This window comes from Euprymna scolopes, chromosome 42 (genome assembly GCF_053919585.1).
Source record: "Euprymna scolopes isolate OS-2025 chromosome 42, ASM5391958v1, whole genome shotgun sequence".
Classification (NCBI taxonomy): domain Eukaryota; kingdom Metazoa; phylum Mollusca; class Cephalopoda; order Sepiida; family Sepiolidae; genus Euprymna; species Euprymna scolopes.
Genome location: NC_136523.1, coordinates 66678463 through 66698869, shown reverse-complemented (window position 1 = coordinate 66698869; position 20407 = coordinate 66678463). Strand labels below are relative to the sequence as shown.

Here is a 20407-nt window from a genome sequence, read left to right as displayed (position 1 = left end):
AATGTATGTGTGCCATTGTAAAAAAATAAAAGGTACGTGTTTCGTTGTAAAAAATACAAGGTGTGTGTTCCGTTGTAAAAAAATATAAGGTATGTATCCCATTGTAAAAATTTCCAAGTATGTGTCCCGTTTTAAAAAAATATAAGGTACGTGTTCCATTGTAAAAATATATAAGGTATGTGTCCCTTTGTAAAAAATATAAGGTATGTGCCCTTTGTAAAAAATATAAGGTATGTGTCTTGTTGTAAAAAAATATAAGGTATGTGTCCTGTTGTAAAAAATATAAGGTATGTGTCCTGTTGTAAAAAATATAAGGTATGTGTCTTGTTGTAAAAAATATAAGGTATGTGTCTTGTTGTAAAAAAATATAAGGTATGTGTCCCGTTGTAAAAATATAAGGTATGTGTCCCATTGTAAAAAAATATAAGGTAGGTGTCCCGTTGTAAAAAAATATAAGGTATGGGTTCCGTTGTAAAAAATATAAGGTATGTATCCCGTTGTAAAAAATATAAGGTATCTGTCCTGTTGTAAAAGAATATAAGGTATGTGTCCTGTTGTAAAAAATATAAGGTATGTGTTCCGTTGTAAAAAATATAAGCTATGCGCAGCTTTATAAAAATATATAAGCAATGTGTCCCGTTGAAAAAAAATTATAAGGTATGTGTCCCGTTATGAAAAATATTAGGTATGTGCCCCGTTGAAAAATTTTTAACCAATGTGTTCCATTCTTCAAAATATAAGGTATGTGTCCCATTATAAAAAAATATAAGTTATGTGTCCCGTTGTAAAAAAATATAAGGTATGGGTTCCGTTGTAAAAAAATATAAGGTATGTATCCCGTTGTAAAAAATATAAGGTATCTGTCCTGTTGTAAAAAAATATAAGGTATGTGTCACATTGTAAGAAATATAAGGTATGTGTCCAGTTGTAAAAATATAAGCTATGCGCAGCGTTGTAAAAATATATAAGCAATGTGTCCCCTTGAAAAAAAATTATAAGGTATGTGTCCCGTTATGAAAAATTTTTAACCAATGTGTTCCGTTGTTCAAAGTATAAGGTATGTGTCCTGTTGTAAAAAATATAAGGTATGTGTCCCATTGTAAAAAATATAGGATATGTTCCATTGTAAAAAAATATAACGTATATGTCCTGTGGTAAAAAAAAATATAAGGTATGTGTCCCATTGTAAAAAATATAAGGTATGTGTCCCGTTGTACAAAAATAAAAGGTATGTGTCCCGTTGTACAAAAATATAAGGTATGTGTCCCGTTGTACAAAAATATAAGGTATGTGTCCCGTTGTACAAAAATATAAGGTATGTGTCCCGTTGTACAAAAATATAAGGTATGTGTCCCGTTGTACAAAAATATAAAGTATGTGTCCCGTTGTACAAAAATATAAAGTATGTGTCCCGTTGTAAAAAATATAAAGCATGTGCCCTGTTGTAAAAAAATATAAGGTATGTGTCCCATTGTAAGAATATAAGGTATGTGACCCGTTGTAAAAAAATATAAGGTATATGTTTCCTTGTAAAAAATGTAAGGTATGTGTCCTGTTGTAGAAAAATATAAGGTATGTGTCCGTTTGTTTAAAATACAAGGTATGTGTCCCATAATGAAAAAAGGTACGTGTCCTTTTATAAACAAATGTAAGGTATATGTCCCGTTGTAAAAAAATATAAGGTATGTGTCTCGTAAAAAAATATAAGGCATGTGTACCATTGTAAAAAATATAAGGTATGTGTACCGTTGTAAAAAAAATATATGGAATGTGTTTCCTTGTAAAAAATATAAGGTATGTGTCCAGTTGTAGAAAAATACAAGGTATACGTCCCGTTCTTTTAAAATATAAGGTATGTGTCCCATTGTAAGAAAATATAAGGTATGTGTCCTGTTGTTAAAAAATATAAGGTATCTGTCCCATTGTTTAAAAATATAAGGTATTTGTCCCATTGTAATAAAATATAAAGTATGTGTGCCGTTGTAAAAAATATAAGGTATGTGTCCCGCTGTAAAAATTATCAAGTATTTATCCCATTGTAAAAAATATAAGGTATGTGTCTTGTTGTAAAAAATATAAGGTATGTCCCGTTGTAAAAAATATAAGGTATGTCTCGTTGTAAAAAATATAAGGTAAGTGTGAATATTTTTGTTGAATTTGTTATTGATAGTCCACCAGCTTGATATTAATTTAAGCAAATTTGACATGTCAGCTCGATCAGGAAAATAGCACTCACAAACTGAAATAGTTGTTTCATGAAAACATGGCCACAGATAAATTAACATTTTATTTATTATTTATGCAATGTTCGTAATATTAGCTTTGGAACCTTGCATAATTTAGCATTTAGGAAAGCATCTTCATCATATACTTTGTGTAAATCAGGCCAAGCTATATATTCGTCCTTAGAGGAAACAGAAATATTTGAGATGCCAAATGTAAAAGCAGGAAATACAAACTTCTTTTCATTCAGTAAACTATTAGAAATATTTTTTAACAAATGAACAGAATCCAAAAACAGAAATATTGTTTGAGAGGATTAGAAAGAGTTATATAATACGTTTTATCTCCCCCTCAAATTTATCAAGTAAAATATTAAAGGCATTCACATTGGCTGAATTATTGTCTGCAACAACAGCACTCATAAAAAAATGCAAAATTTATCAATTGAAAAATACATTTTAGGATTTCCTGAGAAAGCCACTCACGTTTGATGTTACTTCAGGACAGGCTTTAACAACTGATGATACTGCGTTTTTTATGAATAGTAATTGGAAATTCTATTATTCTTTTTAATGCTCATCATTTTCATTTGCACTAACATACTCTCTACCATGAAATTGTGTTTCTTTTTGAAGGTACATTTACTCAACTAATAAAATGCAGTCATCAGAAAGATGACATTTTCCCAAAAGTATTACTGCAATTGAACCCACGCCATTTCTTTGTTTTTTTTCTCATGAAGAAAAAGATGGTAATGTTATCTTTTTTGGAATCGGTTTAAAATCTAATATGACTCTTTCTCCACTGCATTTTGATGTAAGTTGAAGAATTTTTTAATATTCTAACATTTTTTAAGTTTAGCATTATTTCTATATATAAGCGATTGTGATAATGGTATAAGTTTTTATTGCATTGGAATTGGACAGTCAATGCAGATACATTCTTTTATAGATGACATGAAGGTTTCAGTCAATGCGAATACATTCTTTTATAGATGACATGAAGGTTTCAGTTAATGCAGATACATTCTTTTATAGATGACATGAAGGTCTCAGTCAATGCAGATGCATTCTTTTATAGATGACATGAAGGTTTCAGTTAATGCGAATACATTCTTTTATAGATGACATGAAGGTCTCAGTCAATGCAGATACATTCTTTTATAGATGACATGAAGGTTTCAGTCAATGCGAATACATTCTTTTATAGATGACATGAAGGTCTCAGTCAATGCGAATACATTCTTTTATAGATGACATGAAGGTTTCAGTCAATGCAGATACATTCTTTTATAGATGACATGAAGGTTTCAGTCAATGCAGATACATTCTATTATAGATGACATGAAGGTTTCAGTCAATACAAATACATTCTTTTATAGATGACATGAAGGTTTCAGTCAATGCGAATACATTCTTTTATAGATGACATGAAGGTTTCAGTCAATGCGAATACATTCTTTTATAGATGACATGAAGGTTTCAGTCAATGCGAATACATTCTTTTATAGATGACATGAAGGTTTCAGTCAATGTGAATACATTCTTTTATAGATGACATGAAGGTTTCAGTCAATGCAGATACATTCTTTTATAGATGACATGAAGGTTTCAGTCAATGCAGATACATTCTTTTATAGATGACATGAAGGTTTCAGTCAATGCGAATACATTCTTTTATAGATGACATGAAGGTTTCAGTCAATGCAGATACATTCTTTTATAGATGACATGAAGGTTTCAGTCAATGCGAATACATTCTTTTATAGATGACATGAAGGTTTCAGTCAATACGAATACATTCTTTTATAGATGACATGAAGGTTTCAGTCAATGCGAATACATTCTTTTATAGATGACATGAAGGTTTCAGTCAATGCAGATACATTCTTTTATAGATGACATGAAGGTTTCAGTCAATGCGAATACATTCTTTTATAGATGACATGAAGGTTTCAGTCAATGCGAATACATTCTTTTATAGATGACATGAAGGTTTCAGTCAATGCAGATACATTCTTTTATAGATGACATGAAGGTTTCAGTCAATGCGAATACATTCTTTTATAGATGACATGAAGGTTTCAGTCAATGCGAATACATTCTTTTATAGATGACATGAAGGTTTCAGTTAATGCAGATACATTCTTTTATAGATGACATGAAGGTTTCAGTCAATGCGAATACATTCTTTTATAGATGACATGAAGGGTCCAGTCAATGCGAATACATTCTTTTATAGATGACATGAAGGTTTCAGTTAATGCAGATACATTCTTTTATAGATGACATGAAGGTTTCAGTCAATGCGAATACATTCTTTTATAGATGACATGAAGGTTTCAGTCAATGCGAATACATTCTTTTATAAATGACAAGAAGGTTTCAGTCAATGCGAATACATTCTTTTATAGATGACATGAAGGTTTCAGTCAATGCGAATACATTCTTTTATAGATGACATGAAGGTTTCAGTCAATGCGAATACATTCTTTTATAGATGACATGAAGGTTTCAGTCAATGCAGATACATTCTTTTATAGATGACATGAAGGTTTCAGTCAATGCGAATACATTCTTTTATAGATGACATGAAGGTTTCAGTCAATGCGAATACATTCTTTTATAGATGACATGAAGGTTTCAGTCAATGCAGATACATTCTTTTATAGATGACATGAAGGTTTCAGTTAATGCGAATACATTCTTTTATAGTTGACATGAAGGTTTCAGTCAATGCAGATACATTCTTTTATAGATGACATGAAGGTTTCAGTCAATGCAGATACATTCTTTTATAGATGACATGAAGGTTTCAGTCAATGCGAATACATTCTTTTATAGATGACATGAAGGTTTCAGTCAATGCGAATACATTCTTTTATAGATGACATGAAGGTTTCAGTTAATGCGGATACATTCTTTTATAGATGACATGAATGTTTCAGTCAATGCGAATACATTCTTTTATAGATGACATGAAGGTTTCAGTCAATGCAGATACATTCTTTTATAGATAACATGAAGGTTTCAGTCAATGCGAATACATTCTTTTATAGATGACATGAAGGTTTCAGTCAATGCGAATACATTCTTTTATAGATGACATGAAGGTTTCAGTCAATGCAGATACATTCTTTTATAGAGTACATGAAGGTTTCAGTCAATGCGAATACATTCTTTTATAGATGACATGAAGGTTTCAGTCAATGCGAATACATTCTTTTATAGATGACATGAAGGTTTCAGTCAATGCAGATACATTCTTTTATAGATGACATGAAGGTTTCAGTCAATGCGAATACATTCTTTTATAGATGACATGAAGGTTTCAGTCAATGCAGATACATTCTTTTATAGATGACATGAAGGTTTCAGTCAATGCGAATACATTCTTTTATAGATGACATGAAGGTTTCAGTCAATGCGAATACATTCTTTTATAGATGACATGAAGGTTTCAGTCAATGCGAATACATTCTTTTATAGATGACATGAAGGTTTCAGTCAATGCAGATACATTCTTTTATAGATGACATGAAGGTTTCAGTCAATGCGAATACATTCTTTTATAGATGACATGAAGGTTTCAGTCAATGCGAATACATTCTTTTATAGATGACATGAAGGTTTCAGTCAATGCAGATACATTCTTTTATAGATGACATGAAGGTTTCAGTCAATGCGAATACATTCTTTTATAGATGACATGAAGGTTTCAGTCAATGCGAATACATTCTTTTATAGATGACATGAAGGTTTCAGTTGATGCAGATACATTCTTTTATAGATGACATGAAGGTTTCAGTCAATGCGAATACATTCTTTTATAGATGACATGAAGGGTCCAGTCAATGCGAATACATTCTTTTATAGATGACATGAAGGTTTCAGTTAATGCAGATACATTCTTTTATAGATGACATGAAGGTTTCAGTCAATGCGAATACATTCTTTTATAGATGACATGAAGGTTTCAGTCAATGCGAATACATTCTTTTATAAATGACAAGAAGGTTTCAGTCAATGCGAATACATTCTTTTATAGATGACATGAAGGTTTCAGTCAATGCGAATACATTCTTTTATAGATGACATGAAGGTTTCAGTCAATGCGAATACATTCTTTTATAGATGACATGAAGGTTTCAGTCAATGCAGATACATTCTTTTATAGATGACATGAAGGTTTCAGTCAATGCGAATACATTCTTTTATAGATGACATGAAGGTTTCAGTCAATGCGAATACATTCTTTTATAGATGACATGAAGGTTTCAGTCAATGCAGATACATTCTTTTATAGATGACATGAAGGTTTCAGTTAATGCGAATACATTCTTTTATAGTTGACATGAAGGTTTCAGTCAATGCAGATACATTCTTTTATAGATGACATGAAGGTTTCAGTCAATGCAGATACATTCTTTTATAGATGACATGAAGGTTTCAGTCAATGCGAATACATTCTTTTATAGATGACATGAAGGTTTCAGTCAATGCGAATACATTCTTTTATAGATGACATGAAGGTTTCAGTTAATGCGGATACATTCTTTTATAGATGACATGAATGTTTCAGTCAATGCGAATACATTCTTTTATAGATGACATGAAGGTTTCAGTCAATGCAGATACATTCTTTTATAGATAACATGAAGGTTTCAGTCAATGCGAATACATTCTTTTATAGATGACATGAAGGTTTCAGTCAATGCGAATACATTCTTTTATAGATGACATGAAGGTTTCAGTCAATGCAGATACATTCTTTTATAGAGTACATGAAGGTTTCAGTCAATGCGAATACATTCTTTTATAGATGACATGAAGGTTTCAGTCAATGCAGATACATTCTTTTATAGATGACATGAAGGTTTCAGTCAATGCGAATACATTCTTTTATAGATGACATGAAGGTTTCAGTCAATGCGAATACATTCTTTTATAGATGACATGAAGGTTTCAGTCAATGCGAATACATTCTTTTATAGATGACATGAAGGTTTCAGTCAATGCGAATACATTCTTTTATAGATGACATGAAGGTTTCAGTCAATGCGAATACATTCTTTTATAGATGACATGAAGGTTTCAGTCAATGCGAATACATTCTTTTATAGATGACATGAAGGCTTCAGTCAATGCGAATACATTCTTTTATAGATGACATGAAGGTTTCAGTCAATGCAGATACATTCTTTTATAGATGACATGAAGGTTTCAGTCAATGCGAATACATTCTTTTATAGATGACATGAAGGTTTCAGTCAATGCAGATACATTCTTTTATAGATGACATGAAGGTTTCAGTCAATGCGGATACATTCTTTTATAGATGACATGAAGGTTTCAGTCAATGCGAATACATTCTTTTATAGATGACATGAAGGTTTCAGTCAATGCGAATACATTCTTTTATAGATGACATGAAGGTTTCAGTCAATGCGAATACATTCTTTTATAGATGACATGAAGGTTTCAGTCAATGCGAATTCATTCTTTTATAGATGACATGAAGGTTTCAGTCAATGCGAATACATTCTTTTATAGATGACATGAAGGTTTCAGTCAATGCGAATACATTCTTTTATAGATGACATGAAGGTTTAAGTCAATGCGAATACATTCTTTTATAGATGGAAAATGTGTTTCAAGGTCAAAGACTATTCTATAAATTAGAATATAATCTTCACGTTTTTTTATTCAAAACCAGACGGACAATATTTGACAGTCAATTTGGTAAAATCTGTTAAAATGTCAGTTGAAAGAAAATCTTGTAATTAACTTTTTCACTCCGTCGTTGCTGTGGAGGTTTCCTAAAAGCTGCTTGAGTCGACAAAAGAGCTGATTTTATTATTTGTTCTGAATGTATTGTTAGTATTAGTTGTAAATTCAAGTCAATTTACTTCTTTTTCCTTTAAAAATATATTCATCCTCAAAATGATTTATACAAAGAACTGGATTTTTTGTAGGAGACCAGTTATTTTGGTTAACAAATTTTCTCCACTTTTCGATAAAATCAGATTTTTCAAAAAGAAAAGAAAATGTGTAATCTTTTTCACTGTTCATGTCATATCTTTTCCACTGTTCATGTCATATCTTTTCCACTATTCATGTCATATCTGAAGTATAATGGGAGGGGGGTTCACCTCAAATACACAAATGGAATGTTCAAGAAAGATTATTACTACAGTCCTCTGTCTCTACTCTCGTTGCCTTCTCTCCTGCCTGATCGGGTACAATCTCCCAGCACCGAGAAATGAACATCGTTTTATAGTTTCCACCTTCACGCACACACGAGATTACGCGAGAACGGACGAAATAAAAATGCTGGCCGCCATGTTTGTTCTTCCTTTTCTTCGCCTGAACTCACTTGCTGATCACCCACGGTAAGACTTGTCTTTTTTGCTTCTAACCACATGCCTCCCTGATCTCAAGATCACATTTCGTAGTCTCTCATCCACTGTGGCGGTCGCCTCTCTCTACTTGGCCTCTGAGGTGTCTCGTCCTCCTCCTATGGCTACACACTCCCCTCCACTGGTCTGACGTCGAGAATGTGCCTCGGGACTCCTTCCACCACAATGTTGTTACTAGTGTTCTTCCCAGTCACGCAACCTCTACTCCATTGTGTGGTGCAGCGCACCCCCGGTGGCTTCACCCATACCTTGTCCCCGAGTTTAATTGTCCCTGTGGCCTCTACTTCTCGGCTTGCTGGCTCCACCCTGGGATGTCTCCAGGAATATGCAAATGTTGACAGTTGTGGGACCGTCTCTGGTACTTGTCCCAGTTTAGGCGACATGTTATACCAGAAGACGGCTTGCTCAGGTGAGGTGCCTCCTCTTTCTGCAACTGCCTTTATGGTGCGGTGGTTTCTCTCCACGATCCCGTTGCCACTGGGTCTGTAGGCAGCTCTGAAAAATTGTTGGATCTTCCATTTCTTCAGTACTTCTGTCACTGCTACTGACTTGAATGCAGTCCCATTGTCGGTTAACAACTCTTCCACGAGGCCTCGCTCCAAAAACACCTCATCAAGGATTGCCTCTATTTCATTGCCTGTTCCTCCACGTAGCTTCTTCCATAAGGCAAATCGCCCAGGCCTACAGTCAATCATGGTCAAGTCAAGTCCATGAAATGAGAGACTTTAGCCAAGCAAACACCGTGGCAGAGTCTGTTTTGATGCAGATGTCACGTAGTCCCCATTTCAAGGTCAGATTGACTCCTTTTATTGTCGCGTCTAATTCCGCCACATTGATGTGGCTAACGTCATTCTTTTTCCTCAGCCAGGCTGCATCTTCTGCAACTACTCCTCCAATTTCCAAAACGACCCCTGTTGCAATGCTGCTCGCATCGCACCACACGACTCCATCCAATGTTTGCGGTATGTTCCAGGTTCCCCGGACTGGGTCTTGCCGTTCTGCTTCTTTCAGGAGCTCTTCCATCATGGCGACCGTTCTTTCTCCCACCTTATCATTCCATCCTCCTCCTTCGGCGTGTCTCTTTATGTAGCTGCATGCTGGTCTAAGCCAGCTAGCAACGGGGTAATGTCCGATCAACTTTCCACATATGGAAAAAAGTTCACGTCTGCTTCAGTTGTAGGATCTCGTTTCCCCTGCGAAACTCTAGGCCGCCTGACACACCTCGTTTCAGTTTTAGGCCCAAAGCAGCCCCTTCGTCTAATTTTTCCGGTTCTTTGGCGACCAACCCGAACCTCTTCAAATGAGCCACCACCTCTTTGGCAGTTACCACAGTCTCATTCACCAGAATGTCGTCTATGTATGAGCTCATTACCCCATCTCCCTTTCCCATTGTCTCCAGAATCTTCCTGAGGATAGTTGACATAATCTTGGGTGCCGAATTTAACCCGAACCCCACTCGCGTAAGGCAGTAGGTTTTGCCTTTGTACTTGACTAACTGATATTTCCAGAGCTTCTTGGCAACATGGAGTTGCAAATAGGCAGATTTTAGATCTACCAACGTAGATGCGCCATTCATCTACCTCCATTCCCTAATGGTCTCACTGCACACATCTACGGTGTCGCCTCCCGTATGGCACTTAACATGGCCGTTCAGCTCTCGGAAATCCAGGACCGGTCTTACTTTCCCTTTAGTTGTTTGCAGAACGGCCATCAACGGCAAAATGCCCGACTCCCCGTCATCCGTCCAAGGCATCAGTATCCCCTCCTCAATCCATCGATCGACTTCTTGCTCAAACTCCTTTCTTGCCCCTCCTCTAAGCGAATTTGTGTAGCACGCCACCCTGTTTGTCAGCGATGGCACTTGATGTTTCCATGCCCACTCCACCGTCCACCGCTCTCCGTCGAATTCGGCTCAGAAGTCCTGATCTTTGATCGACTATTTTCTTTCCTCCCCGGTCTTGTTGATCCCTCTGGGGGCTTGCTCCGTCACCGCGCACTCAGCTAGTCCGAACCTCACGTTGTCACATGTGATGGTAACACCACCAGGCGATCAGTGACAATTGCATGGACCCTCATCCGACGTTCAGCAATATCAATAGTGATGGTCTTCCTCCCTCGACACTTCACTCGCGACCCATCGAATGCCACTACTTCATCCTTCCCTTTCCATCTTCCGACCAGGGTAGTGTGCACCATGGTAGTGGTGCAGCCAGTGTCAATCAAGGCCATAACTTCCCGTCCTTCCACCGCAATCTTCTGTTTGGGCATCTGCTGCGGGTGCGCCACTATTCTCGAATCGGGGCGGCCGCTGGCGCGTCGGCCTCCCCTCGCCAGTTTCCCGAACTTGTGCATTTTATCGCTAAATGGCCTCTCCGATTGCATTTGTAACACACTGTCCGTTGCAAGAACTTCCTGCAGTCTCTTCTCATGTGTGGTCATTCGAAGCATGCCATCCCCGGGTTCGGTAGATTCCTACCCACATCCTGCTGTACTGTTGCTGTCGTTCCTCCCGGCTCCGTGGGCTGAGTGCTCACCAAGATTTTTTCAGTTTTAAGCAGCTAACTCACATCCAGCGTCTCCACTCCCGGGACCTGCTGCAACCTTTTCGATATCTCTTCCAGGAACCCGGTAATGAAAGTCATCTTGACTACGTGACTCGTGGCGTGTCCCCTGATGCCCGACAACTCAACCAATCTCCTTATCTCATTCGCGTAGACATCAACAGATTCACCAGTCCACCTCTTTCAACTTATTAAAGGCCTCGAAAGGCCCCTCTGCAAAAGTTTTGATCAGTTCATCCTTGATGGCGTCCGCGTCACCCTGCTCCCGCTCGCTGAGCTCCAAATAGAGGGCCAGTGCGTCCCCTTCTAGAAACAGTGGTATTACTGCAGCCACATCATCCAGCCTCTGAATCCTTGCTACAAGGTCCACTTTTTAAAGCCACGCTACCACATCACCATCGCCATTAAAAGGCTTCATCATGTTGCTTAAGCCTGCGTTGGCCATCGCCAAAATAGCTTGAAGTATAATGGGGGGGGGGGTTCACCTCAAATACACAAACGGAATGTTCAAGAAAGATTATCACTACAGTCCTCTGTCTCTACTCTCGTTGCCTTCTCTCCTGCCTGATCGGGAACAATCTCCCAGCACCAAGAAATGAACATCGTTTTATAGTTTCCATCTTCACGCACACACGAGATTATGCGAGAACGGACGAAATAAAAATGCTGGCCGCCATGTTTGTTCTTCCTTTTCTTCGCCTGAACTCACTCGCTGAGCACCCACGGTAAGACTTGTCTTTCTTGCTTCTAACCACAATATCTTTTCCACTGTTCATGTCATATCTTTTCCACTGTTCATGTCATATCTTTTCCACTGTTCATGTCATATCTTTTCCACTGTTCATGTCATATCTTTTTCACTGTTCATGTCATATCTGCAAGATGTGAGGATGATGCACTGAAAAAGTTTTAAAATCTAAAAACGTGATACATTTTATTATGACAAATGTTTTCTGATCACATTTGTTCTCATATTTGACAGGCTGCATTCCTACATGATACGGTGGAAGATACAGACACAACTTTTGAAGAACTAGAAGAAACATTTGGTAAAACTGTTATGGGTAAGAGCAAGATAAAGATTAAATTTCCATTGTTATAAAGGAAGTCGTATGTAACTTTTTGTAGCATTTTTAAGCATTAGGTACAGAAAAAGTGCAATAGAGTTATTGTTAGGTGGAGAAAGGATAACCATTTTGTGTGTGTAAGAAGTGTAAGACAACAAAGATCGATGTGGACATAGTTTACTTGGATGTCAAGACTATTGACATTGTGCAGAAATTTTGTTACCTGGATGATACCATTGGAACACAAGTATGAGCCAGTGTTAATGCACTTACAAGAATTTAGAATGGATGAAATAAATTCAGAAAATCTGCCATTACTGAACAACAGTGTGCTACCACTGTCGACCAAAATAAAAATCTATCAAGCGCATTGGTACGCAGTGTGATGTATGAAAATGAAACCTGGCCAATGCATGGAGAGAAATGATCTGAGAATGATTCAATGGTTGCGTGATATGAGTCTTGAAAGTGGCTTAATTCTGATGACATCAGAGGAAGATTAAATCTGGACAGTATAGGAAGATGTGTTTTTATTTTTTTTGATAAAGAGTCACCACTTATCAAGGCTCAGACGCCACTTGAGGATAAGGGTTAATGAGTATACAGTGGTCAAGGGGAACATGCCGTAGTAATCGTTAGTAGTGGAAATTTGGTAAGTTGGATTACTTAAGGGGATGGCTCATCAAGAATTTGTTCACGTTGAACTTGAAGACAATCATATTGTAGTCAGTTGGAAAGCAGGAAAACAAAACAGAGTTCCACAGGCATGCAGTTCTAAGAAAGACGCTTTGTTCATGGAATCTATGTTTAGGTTTAGGCACAGATAAAGAGTGTGAAAAATTATTGATAGTGGTTTAAGAAAGATGAGTGTTTTTTGTGAAAAAGACTGTTAGTTTGGTCATGTTGAAAGAATGGATGAGAGTTCTTGGGTTAGGGTTAGGCTTAGTAGATGTTAGGGTTAGGGTTAGTAGATGTTAGTGTTAGAAGATGTAGAATAATTGGGGGTAGTAGGATTGATTGGCAGGGGAAGGCCAAGAAAAAAACTTAGGAAAAAAGTGATAAGAATTTATTTGAGAGAAAAAAGGATTAATAAAGACCTGGCCAGAGATTGGTTGGTTTGGAATTCAGTTTCTAAAAATCATCCAACGTATGTAAGATGGACATTAAACTTGTTGCTCTCATCGTCGTCATCACACTCATTCAGTGTGTGGAAATTTTATCAGTGATTTTAATTCTGGAGTCACAAAAAATGTTACATATTAGCACTACATACTTTTGAAATTAAGTGTAAATGTGCATACTTTGAAAAATTTTGATAAGTTTCTTTGAAGTTTGCGAATCTAGTGTTGATCACACTACCACAGGTTGTCATTATTGCGTTTGCAGAAAATGCAGTGGTTGTGAGGAAGATTAATCTCTATTGAAAACTATCTCTGTGAAAGGTGAGCTGGTACTGTTTGTCCAATTAAAGGCAGATCCTGTACTGAATTCTTTGTAGATGGTCTGCAGAAATTGGAAGTTGTGAATTCATTTTATTATCTTGGTGATGGTCATCATCATCATCATCATCTTTTGACCATAGTTAAAATAATGGAGTTCATACGTTCATGCCGGATATCCTGGTTCTGTATGACAGCTTCCAGATCTGGCCTCTCAAATTAGCATTCCTTGAATGACATCCGGATATGTGAGGACTCTACTTCTGGAGTGGATAGTAGGATTTCACAGAAGTAGGGAAGGAATAACTTCTAGAACAATGGCCTGCAAGCTGAACGTCTTCCTTTGACAATAGATGATGCCAATGGAAGTTGGCCATAAATTTATTTGGTTGGATGGGCTTCCACGAGAGATTTTGGATTCATGAGAAGGCAGGTATATGTATCATTCAGACATGTTTCCAACTTTTTTGGAAAGTGTTCCTGTTTCTGAACTATAGAGGAGGATTGGCTATATTATATCATCTTGGTGATATGATTTGTGCTAGTGGGAGATATGAATTAAGTTTGATCTTGTGTGTATGGGCAGCATGGTGCATTTTTACTCTCACTTATTACTAATCAAGGTTGAGTTTACGATAACAATAATCCATGGTGCAATATTACATGTGAGTGACTAGTTCAGTATTTTTGAGGATGGAGAAGAATGAAATGGTTGCGGTTTGGTAAATTTGTGGTGTGCACCTTTCTGACCGTCAGTTCTGACTTCCTATTGAAGCTGAAAGTGTCCAGACTGAAGTCAGCTCTGCATTGTAATCTTCTATGATGATATGAACATGTATGAAATTCTGGTAGAATAAACAGATTTATGCTCATTCCAATTACAAGCACAGAAGACGTAGCATAACTTGGTCCAAGATGACTTCAAGCAATGTCATATTGAAGTCACCGTATATGATAGAATCTCATACATTTTAGGACATATTATTTGTAATTAATTTAAATTTGTATTTAAATATTTATTTTAAATACTTTTACATGCATAAAATTAAGTTACCGATATACATGCATGTTTCAAAGTATCACTTCTCATCAGTATAGCTAAACTTATCAATGAGACTCGAACTCACCACTGCTCAATAAGCTCAATAAGTGGCCTGGTGTTTTATCACAAGACCACAAGATCTCATCAATTTTCATGCACGATTTTTATTGCCTTTAAATGTAAGATTGTTGAGTTATTTATTTTTTTATAAGCGATTCTGTGGTATTTTTTTCTTTTTTCTTTTAACTCCCTGAGTGCTTGTAAAGAGAGAAGTTATCTGCCCTTTGATCATACTCTAGTCGCCCCACATTTTGCGATGTATTATTTGTAATTAATTTATTATTTAAATATTTATTTTAAATATTTAAATAATAAAGCATATATATATATATATATATATATATAAAAAAAATTTGTATATCATAATTGTTGTTTGTACAGCAAGCAGCATTCCAACAAACCTTCATCAGATAATAACTTTAGATTCAGACTGAAGCATCATTACTACTAACCAAAAGTGCTCTAGCAGTATCTCACAGACTTTGTTGGATTGTTATCATATTTTTAGAGAGACCAAGATTATTTAGGACTACAGAGGTTGAATTTATAATAAAAGCTTATCATCCGACTTTGATAGGGAATACACATTGTTCTCATAGATTTTCATATTTTTCCCTACTTGTGCTAGTGTGCCCAATCAAAATTTTCCTTCAAGTGCTAATTATATGATGAAAACTTTTTTCAGATTAATGAGCTATTTTAATTAGAAATCTGAGCCTGTATTCTAAATACATAAAACAATGAAAATCCAAACTATTTTCTTCTTTAATGAAATGAATGGTGACATCAAGAGCAATTTCACAGCAATCCTTAATGCTTGAATGCCTACATCCATTGAGAAAATGTTTGAGTTATGACAGTTGTACTGTTGAACAGATTTATATTATTTCAAACTTCTTTACAGAAACAATATTTTAAAATAACATTAAAACAACACTAACACTTTTTTTTATCTTTGGAGTAATTTTTTTCTTAAACGAAAAAAATATGTCAAATAATCAATTTAATGATAAAAAGATAGGCATAACACTGTTATAAGCAAATGAATATATATTTAAAGTTAATGAGTGCAGAGGTGCTTTATTACAAAAGGAATAAAAATAAAGAAAGTTAAGTAATGATGGAATAGGGGACATAATATGAGAACAATCTCCCATTTGAAAATTTTAATTTGATCCATGATTTGATTCATTAATCTTAAGCAAAATTCCCTGAATTTCATTTTCTAAAGTCAAAATCATGTAATGAATGTTACTAAAATTTAGAATAAGAATTCTAAACATAAGGTTTAGCATCATTATATCCTGATTTTAATCTTCCTAGGTAAATATAAAAGTGGTTAATAACCAACTGTTAAAAGAATAATGTAACTATATAAATTTATAGTACCAACTAGAATGGTCTGAAAAGGGAGTGTCACCTGTGACCCTTCCACAAAATCGGTTTCCTATCTGCCCACTGTCATATTTTGTCAATTGTACATTTAAAATTGTTTTTTTTTTTCCAATAAATCTTAATAATTTAAAAATTGCAAAAGTTCAAGAGTTATGAAATTAATGTTAGTCAAATGCCTAATATGGGTTATATTTGTTAAAACGCTTGTTATATTGGTTTTATAGGTTAACTTTGTTGTTACTGTGACATTTTCATACTTCGCGAGCGTTTTCATATTTGTTTATGTTTTGGAGACTAATGGGAAACAAGCTCAGCATCGGTGCAGACACATGGGTGTCTCGCTTTCATTACTTACTTTACCTCACTATTTATTTATTGTTGTATATGTACATTGTTCATATATCACTGTCTTTACAATATGTCTCAGGAGCGTTAGGTTCTTTTGTATTGCAGGCTGTACCTTGGGTTTAAGTTGAGTAAAGCTTGGTCTGCACAACCAAGTTTCCTTACCCTACAACAACGCTTTTTACAAAATATGATTTTCTTTGGTCTGTCAAGTTTAAGTATGATTGAATATGAATCCCCTATTGGTATATAAGGTTATTTTATTTCACAAACCTGTGTTAAACATATATCCCTAACATAGATCATTAGGACGAGTAATAGACAAAACTAAAAGCAAGCACATAAAAGCAAGCACAATTAACACATTTAGAGTTGGTAACATATAAAGAATAGCAACATTATTAAAAACAAAAAAGACATTAATTTTTAGTCTTCCTATGAAAATAGGTATAGAGATATCTGGAACCCAAATATTTTTTATTCTGTGGAAGATGTCCAGTGTTGGCGAATTCTCGATACTCTCTTACCCAGCCATACCCAGAATCAGTGCACCATGAAGATTATTTCCTACAATCCATTTTCATTATAAAAAGTCGTTTTTAGTAGATATGATTCATAGTAGAATTCAGTTTGATTAAGTTATATTTAAATTTATTTTTGTTCTTATTTTGGGGAGAATGTTTTTCATTTATAAGATCCGTCTTCTGCTACCTGTGTTGATAATGTTATATTTTGTGTGCTTAATCATGTTTTTTTTCTTGTGTTATTAGATGTTGTTGCTGAGGTGACAGATGACAAAACTCTTGAAAAAATGGAACGTAAGAAGTGCCAGATTGAGCACGCAAAATCTTGCAGTCATCGTGCTAAGCTTGTGAAATTGGCAGACAAATTGTATAACCTTCGCGATCTTGACCGCACAATACCTGTTGGATGGACCCCAGAACGAGCTCGGGAATATTTTGAATGGGCAGAGAAAGTAGTTTCTGGTCTAAGAGGCACAAATCACCCAATGGAAGACGCTTTAGACAAACTTTTTAAGAAATGGGAAATTCCAATTTCAAGTTAATAAAAAGACAATATTTGAGGAAAAAATCATTTAAAAAACTTCCAACCATAAACTCGTACAAATAAAAACTCTTAACTAATTGATTCAAATTTTGTAGAAAATAAAATTAAAAACCCTAAAAATATCACCTTTCCATTTATTTTTATTTTTATTCCTGGTTTATTTATAAACAAGCAATTTCATATATTTTTAATGAAACTTCGATCATCATCATGATTGTTACCATAATATCATAATAATAATAATAATAATAATAATAATAATATTTGATTTAATGTTTGTTTTACATGCTAGCATGTGTTTGACAGTTTTTAGAAATTGACTTTCAAACTAATCTATCTCTGGCCAGATCTGTATTTATTCCTCTTAGTGGTTACAGGTGACCAATCATGATATAGGAATCAGAGTTAATTCCCTTGATGATATCAGACATCAGAAGTTAGTCGCATTATTTGATACTCCCTATCTCCGTTGAGAATTAGAACAAGGCAAATTATGAAATGTAATTTTTTTTCAATTGACATATAATTTTTATAACTGTTTGCATTTTGATGCCACAATTTGCCTAAGATTTTGATAGTCAATATTTTATAAAATATTTAATGGTAATATAAAAAATATCTTTCAATGTTCATAAACATACATCAGCAACGGAATATGATGTTTCAAGATAGTTTGTCTATATCAGCGAACAAAACAAAACATTTTGTCATTAACAGTTATACATATATCTACAGTTTTTCAACTGCACTCCAAATACTGACAAGACATCAAAGGATCTTACAGACATGTACCTATATGAGTGTGAAGCAAAAAATAAATTCCAAATAAGATGTGTAATAAATTGCGAACAGACGGGCTTACCTGACAAACGCTCGAGGTGTGCACTCTGCAAAGCGGGCACGTCCAAAGAAAAATGGCAAGATGGCGGCGGCCGGTTAATATTGCCAAGTAATCACGCAAAATCTCGTGTTCTCTCGCACACACGAGAGTTCAGCTTAGCATAAAAACGGGTCACTGTGAGCAAGAAGGGAGAAGGAAAAACATAGTCAAGACAAAGACGACGCTTCTGACGACTGAGAAGAAAAAAGAAGAAAAAGAGCAAGAAGTAGAAGAGGAAGAAGAGAACGATACATGAGAAGACGAGGTGTGTGCAGTTTTGAGTAAATCGAAACAGACAGAACAAAAAAACTCTGATTACATAAGATATACAAATGTCTCCAATAAATATTGAACACATATGTTATTCAATATAAAGAGTAAAATCAAAGTGTATTGCATCATGTACTCACATGATTTCATGTAGGGGAGAAAAATACAGTTTGCTTGATCAATGCTGTAGCAGTAATGAACTATTTTTTTTTGTGTGTGGAAAATTAGACGCTGAGCTGGTCAACAGTGGACCAATAAAAGAGTGTGGTGTAGTGATCTGCTGATGGACTATTTACAGCTCTTCATTAGTGTAAGACAAGGCATCTTTTTGAATGAAACACTACTTTCAGCTTTCAAACATGGCACCCTGCAAGGATGACACCACGTGGCAAGCATAATATTTTTAGGACAGGCTAACTCATTTTTTTGGAATTTTGTCTATTCTGAAATAATGTTCTAATAATAACACACTTAGTAGAAATTATTTTTTTTTATTTTGATTCCTTTAATTTATATCATGAGATAGATCTTGTATAGCATGGATGCCCATTACGTCGATCGCAGAGACATTGTGGGTAGATCGCATGGTATTGAAAAAAAAAGGTTGGTGCTGGCAAACTTCCAGAACCATGTGGCAGAGCTGGAAACACAATAACAATCATCTGCACAACTTGACAGTGCATACCTAAAGACAACAATTGTCTGTTCAATGTTTTCAAGACCTTGGGTTACTAGAGCCAATCGATATATTAATGTGCTACCCTTTCCAGGAAGATGCTAAGATTGGTTCACTCACATTGAAATTGCAACATTGTTTCACTTGAACTCTTCTGGGGTGGAGGATAAGTTTCTAACACTGACATTCCGCTGATGCAGAACTCATGGACAATTCTAGAACTTACTCACAGAGAACAAGTACCCCAACATCAGGAAATGTGCTATCCTCTTGACTGCATTATTTATCTGAGTCAGCATTTTTCCACATAAGATCATTAAGTCCAAATACAGCTCCAGTATGACTGATGAGCATCTGGGAGTCAGCTTGGAGCTGACTATTAGCAGCTACTCTCCACACTATGTATCCCTGACTGATTCTATCTAATGCAAGTCATCAGTGAAAGGTAATGACACAAAAAATGTACAGCCTTGCATGGTGCAATATGATTTGATGCAGTAATGCAAGGTACACCTGCATATATTGTGCATATAAAAATAATTTACAATATATAAATAATGTGTTTTTTATTTTTAATAGGTGGTAGATCATTTAGGTCATACCGTAAGTAGCTTTCATGCTGAAAATGTGTATGCACCCCTGTTGTATAGCAAGATTTGTTTCTATAATGCCACATGCTAGAAAGAGGTCAGAGCCTCATTTTGATTCTTGACCATGTAAAGCGGGGAGTGAGAGTATCCACCTAGTTTCTAAGCCAGTTATTTTCAAGGGAAATCACTCTGATTCATACAATATCATTTGTCACTTGTAACTATGAAGGCAAAATCTTTGATTGCCCCATATTCTATTGCACCATACGATAATTATTGCATCCAAAATAAAATTACCAATACATGGGAAGCAGCCAGCAGATGTTGTTTTTAAGTATTAACATTTGGTTGGACAAAATCCTCCCACAAAGTA

At 35.4% G+C, this 20407-nt stretch overlaps 1 protein-coding gene across 1 annotated transcript in view; it reads left to right on the top strand.

Annotated features, from left to right (window-relative positions):
* Nucleotides 1-17749, top strand: part of LOC145267174 (guanosine-3',5'-bis(diphosphate) 3'-pyrophosphohydrolase MESH1-like) — a 77910-nt gene extending 60161 nt beyond the window's left edge. Inside the window, exons 3-4 of the mRNA XM_080123231.1 lie at nt 12185-12266; nt 17321-17749. Coding sequence (XP_079979357.1) covers nt 12185-12266; nt 17321-17616 — 378 coding nt within the window. The 3' untranslated portion in view covers nt 17617-17749. The remainder of the gene's footprint in view (nt 1-12184; nt 12267-17320) is intronic.
* The last annotated feature ends 2658 nt before the right edge of the window (nt 17750-20407 follow it).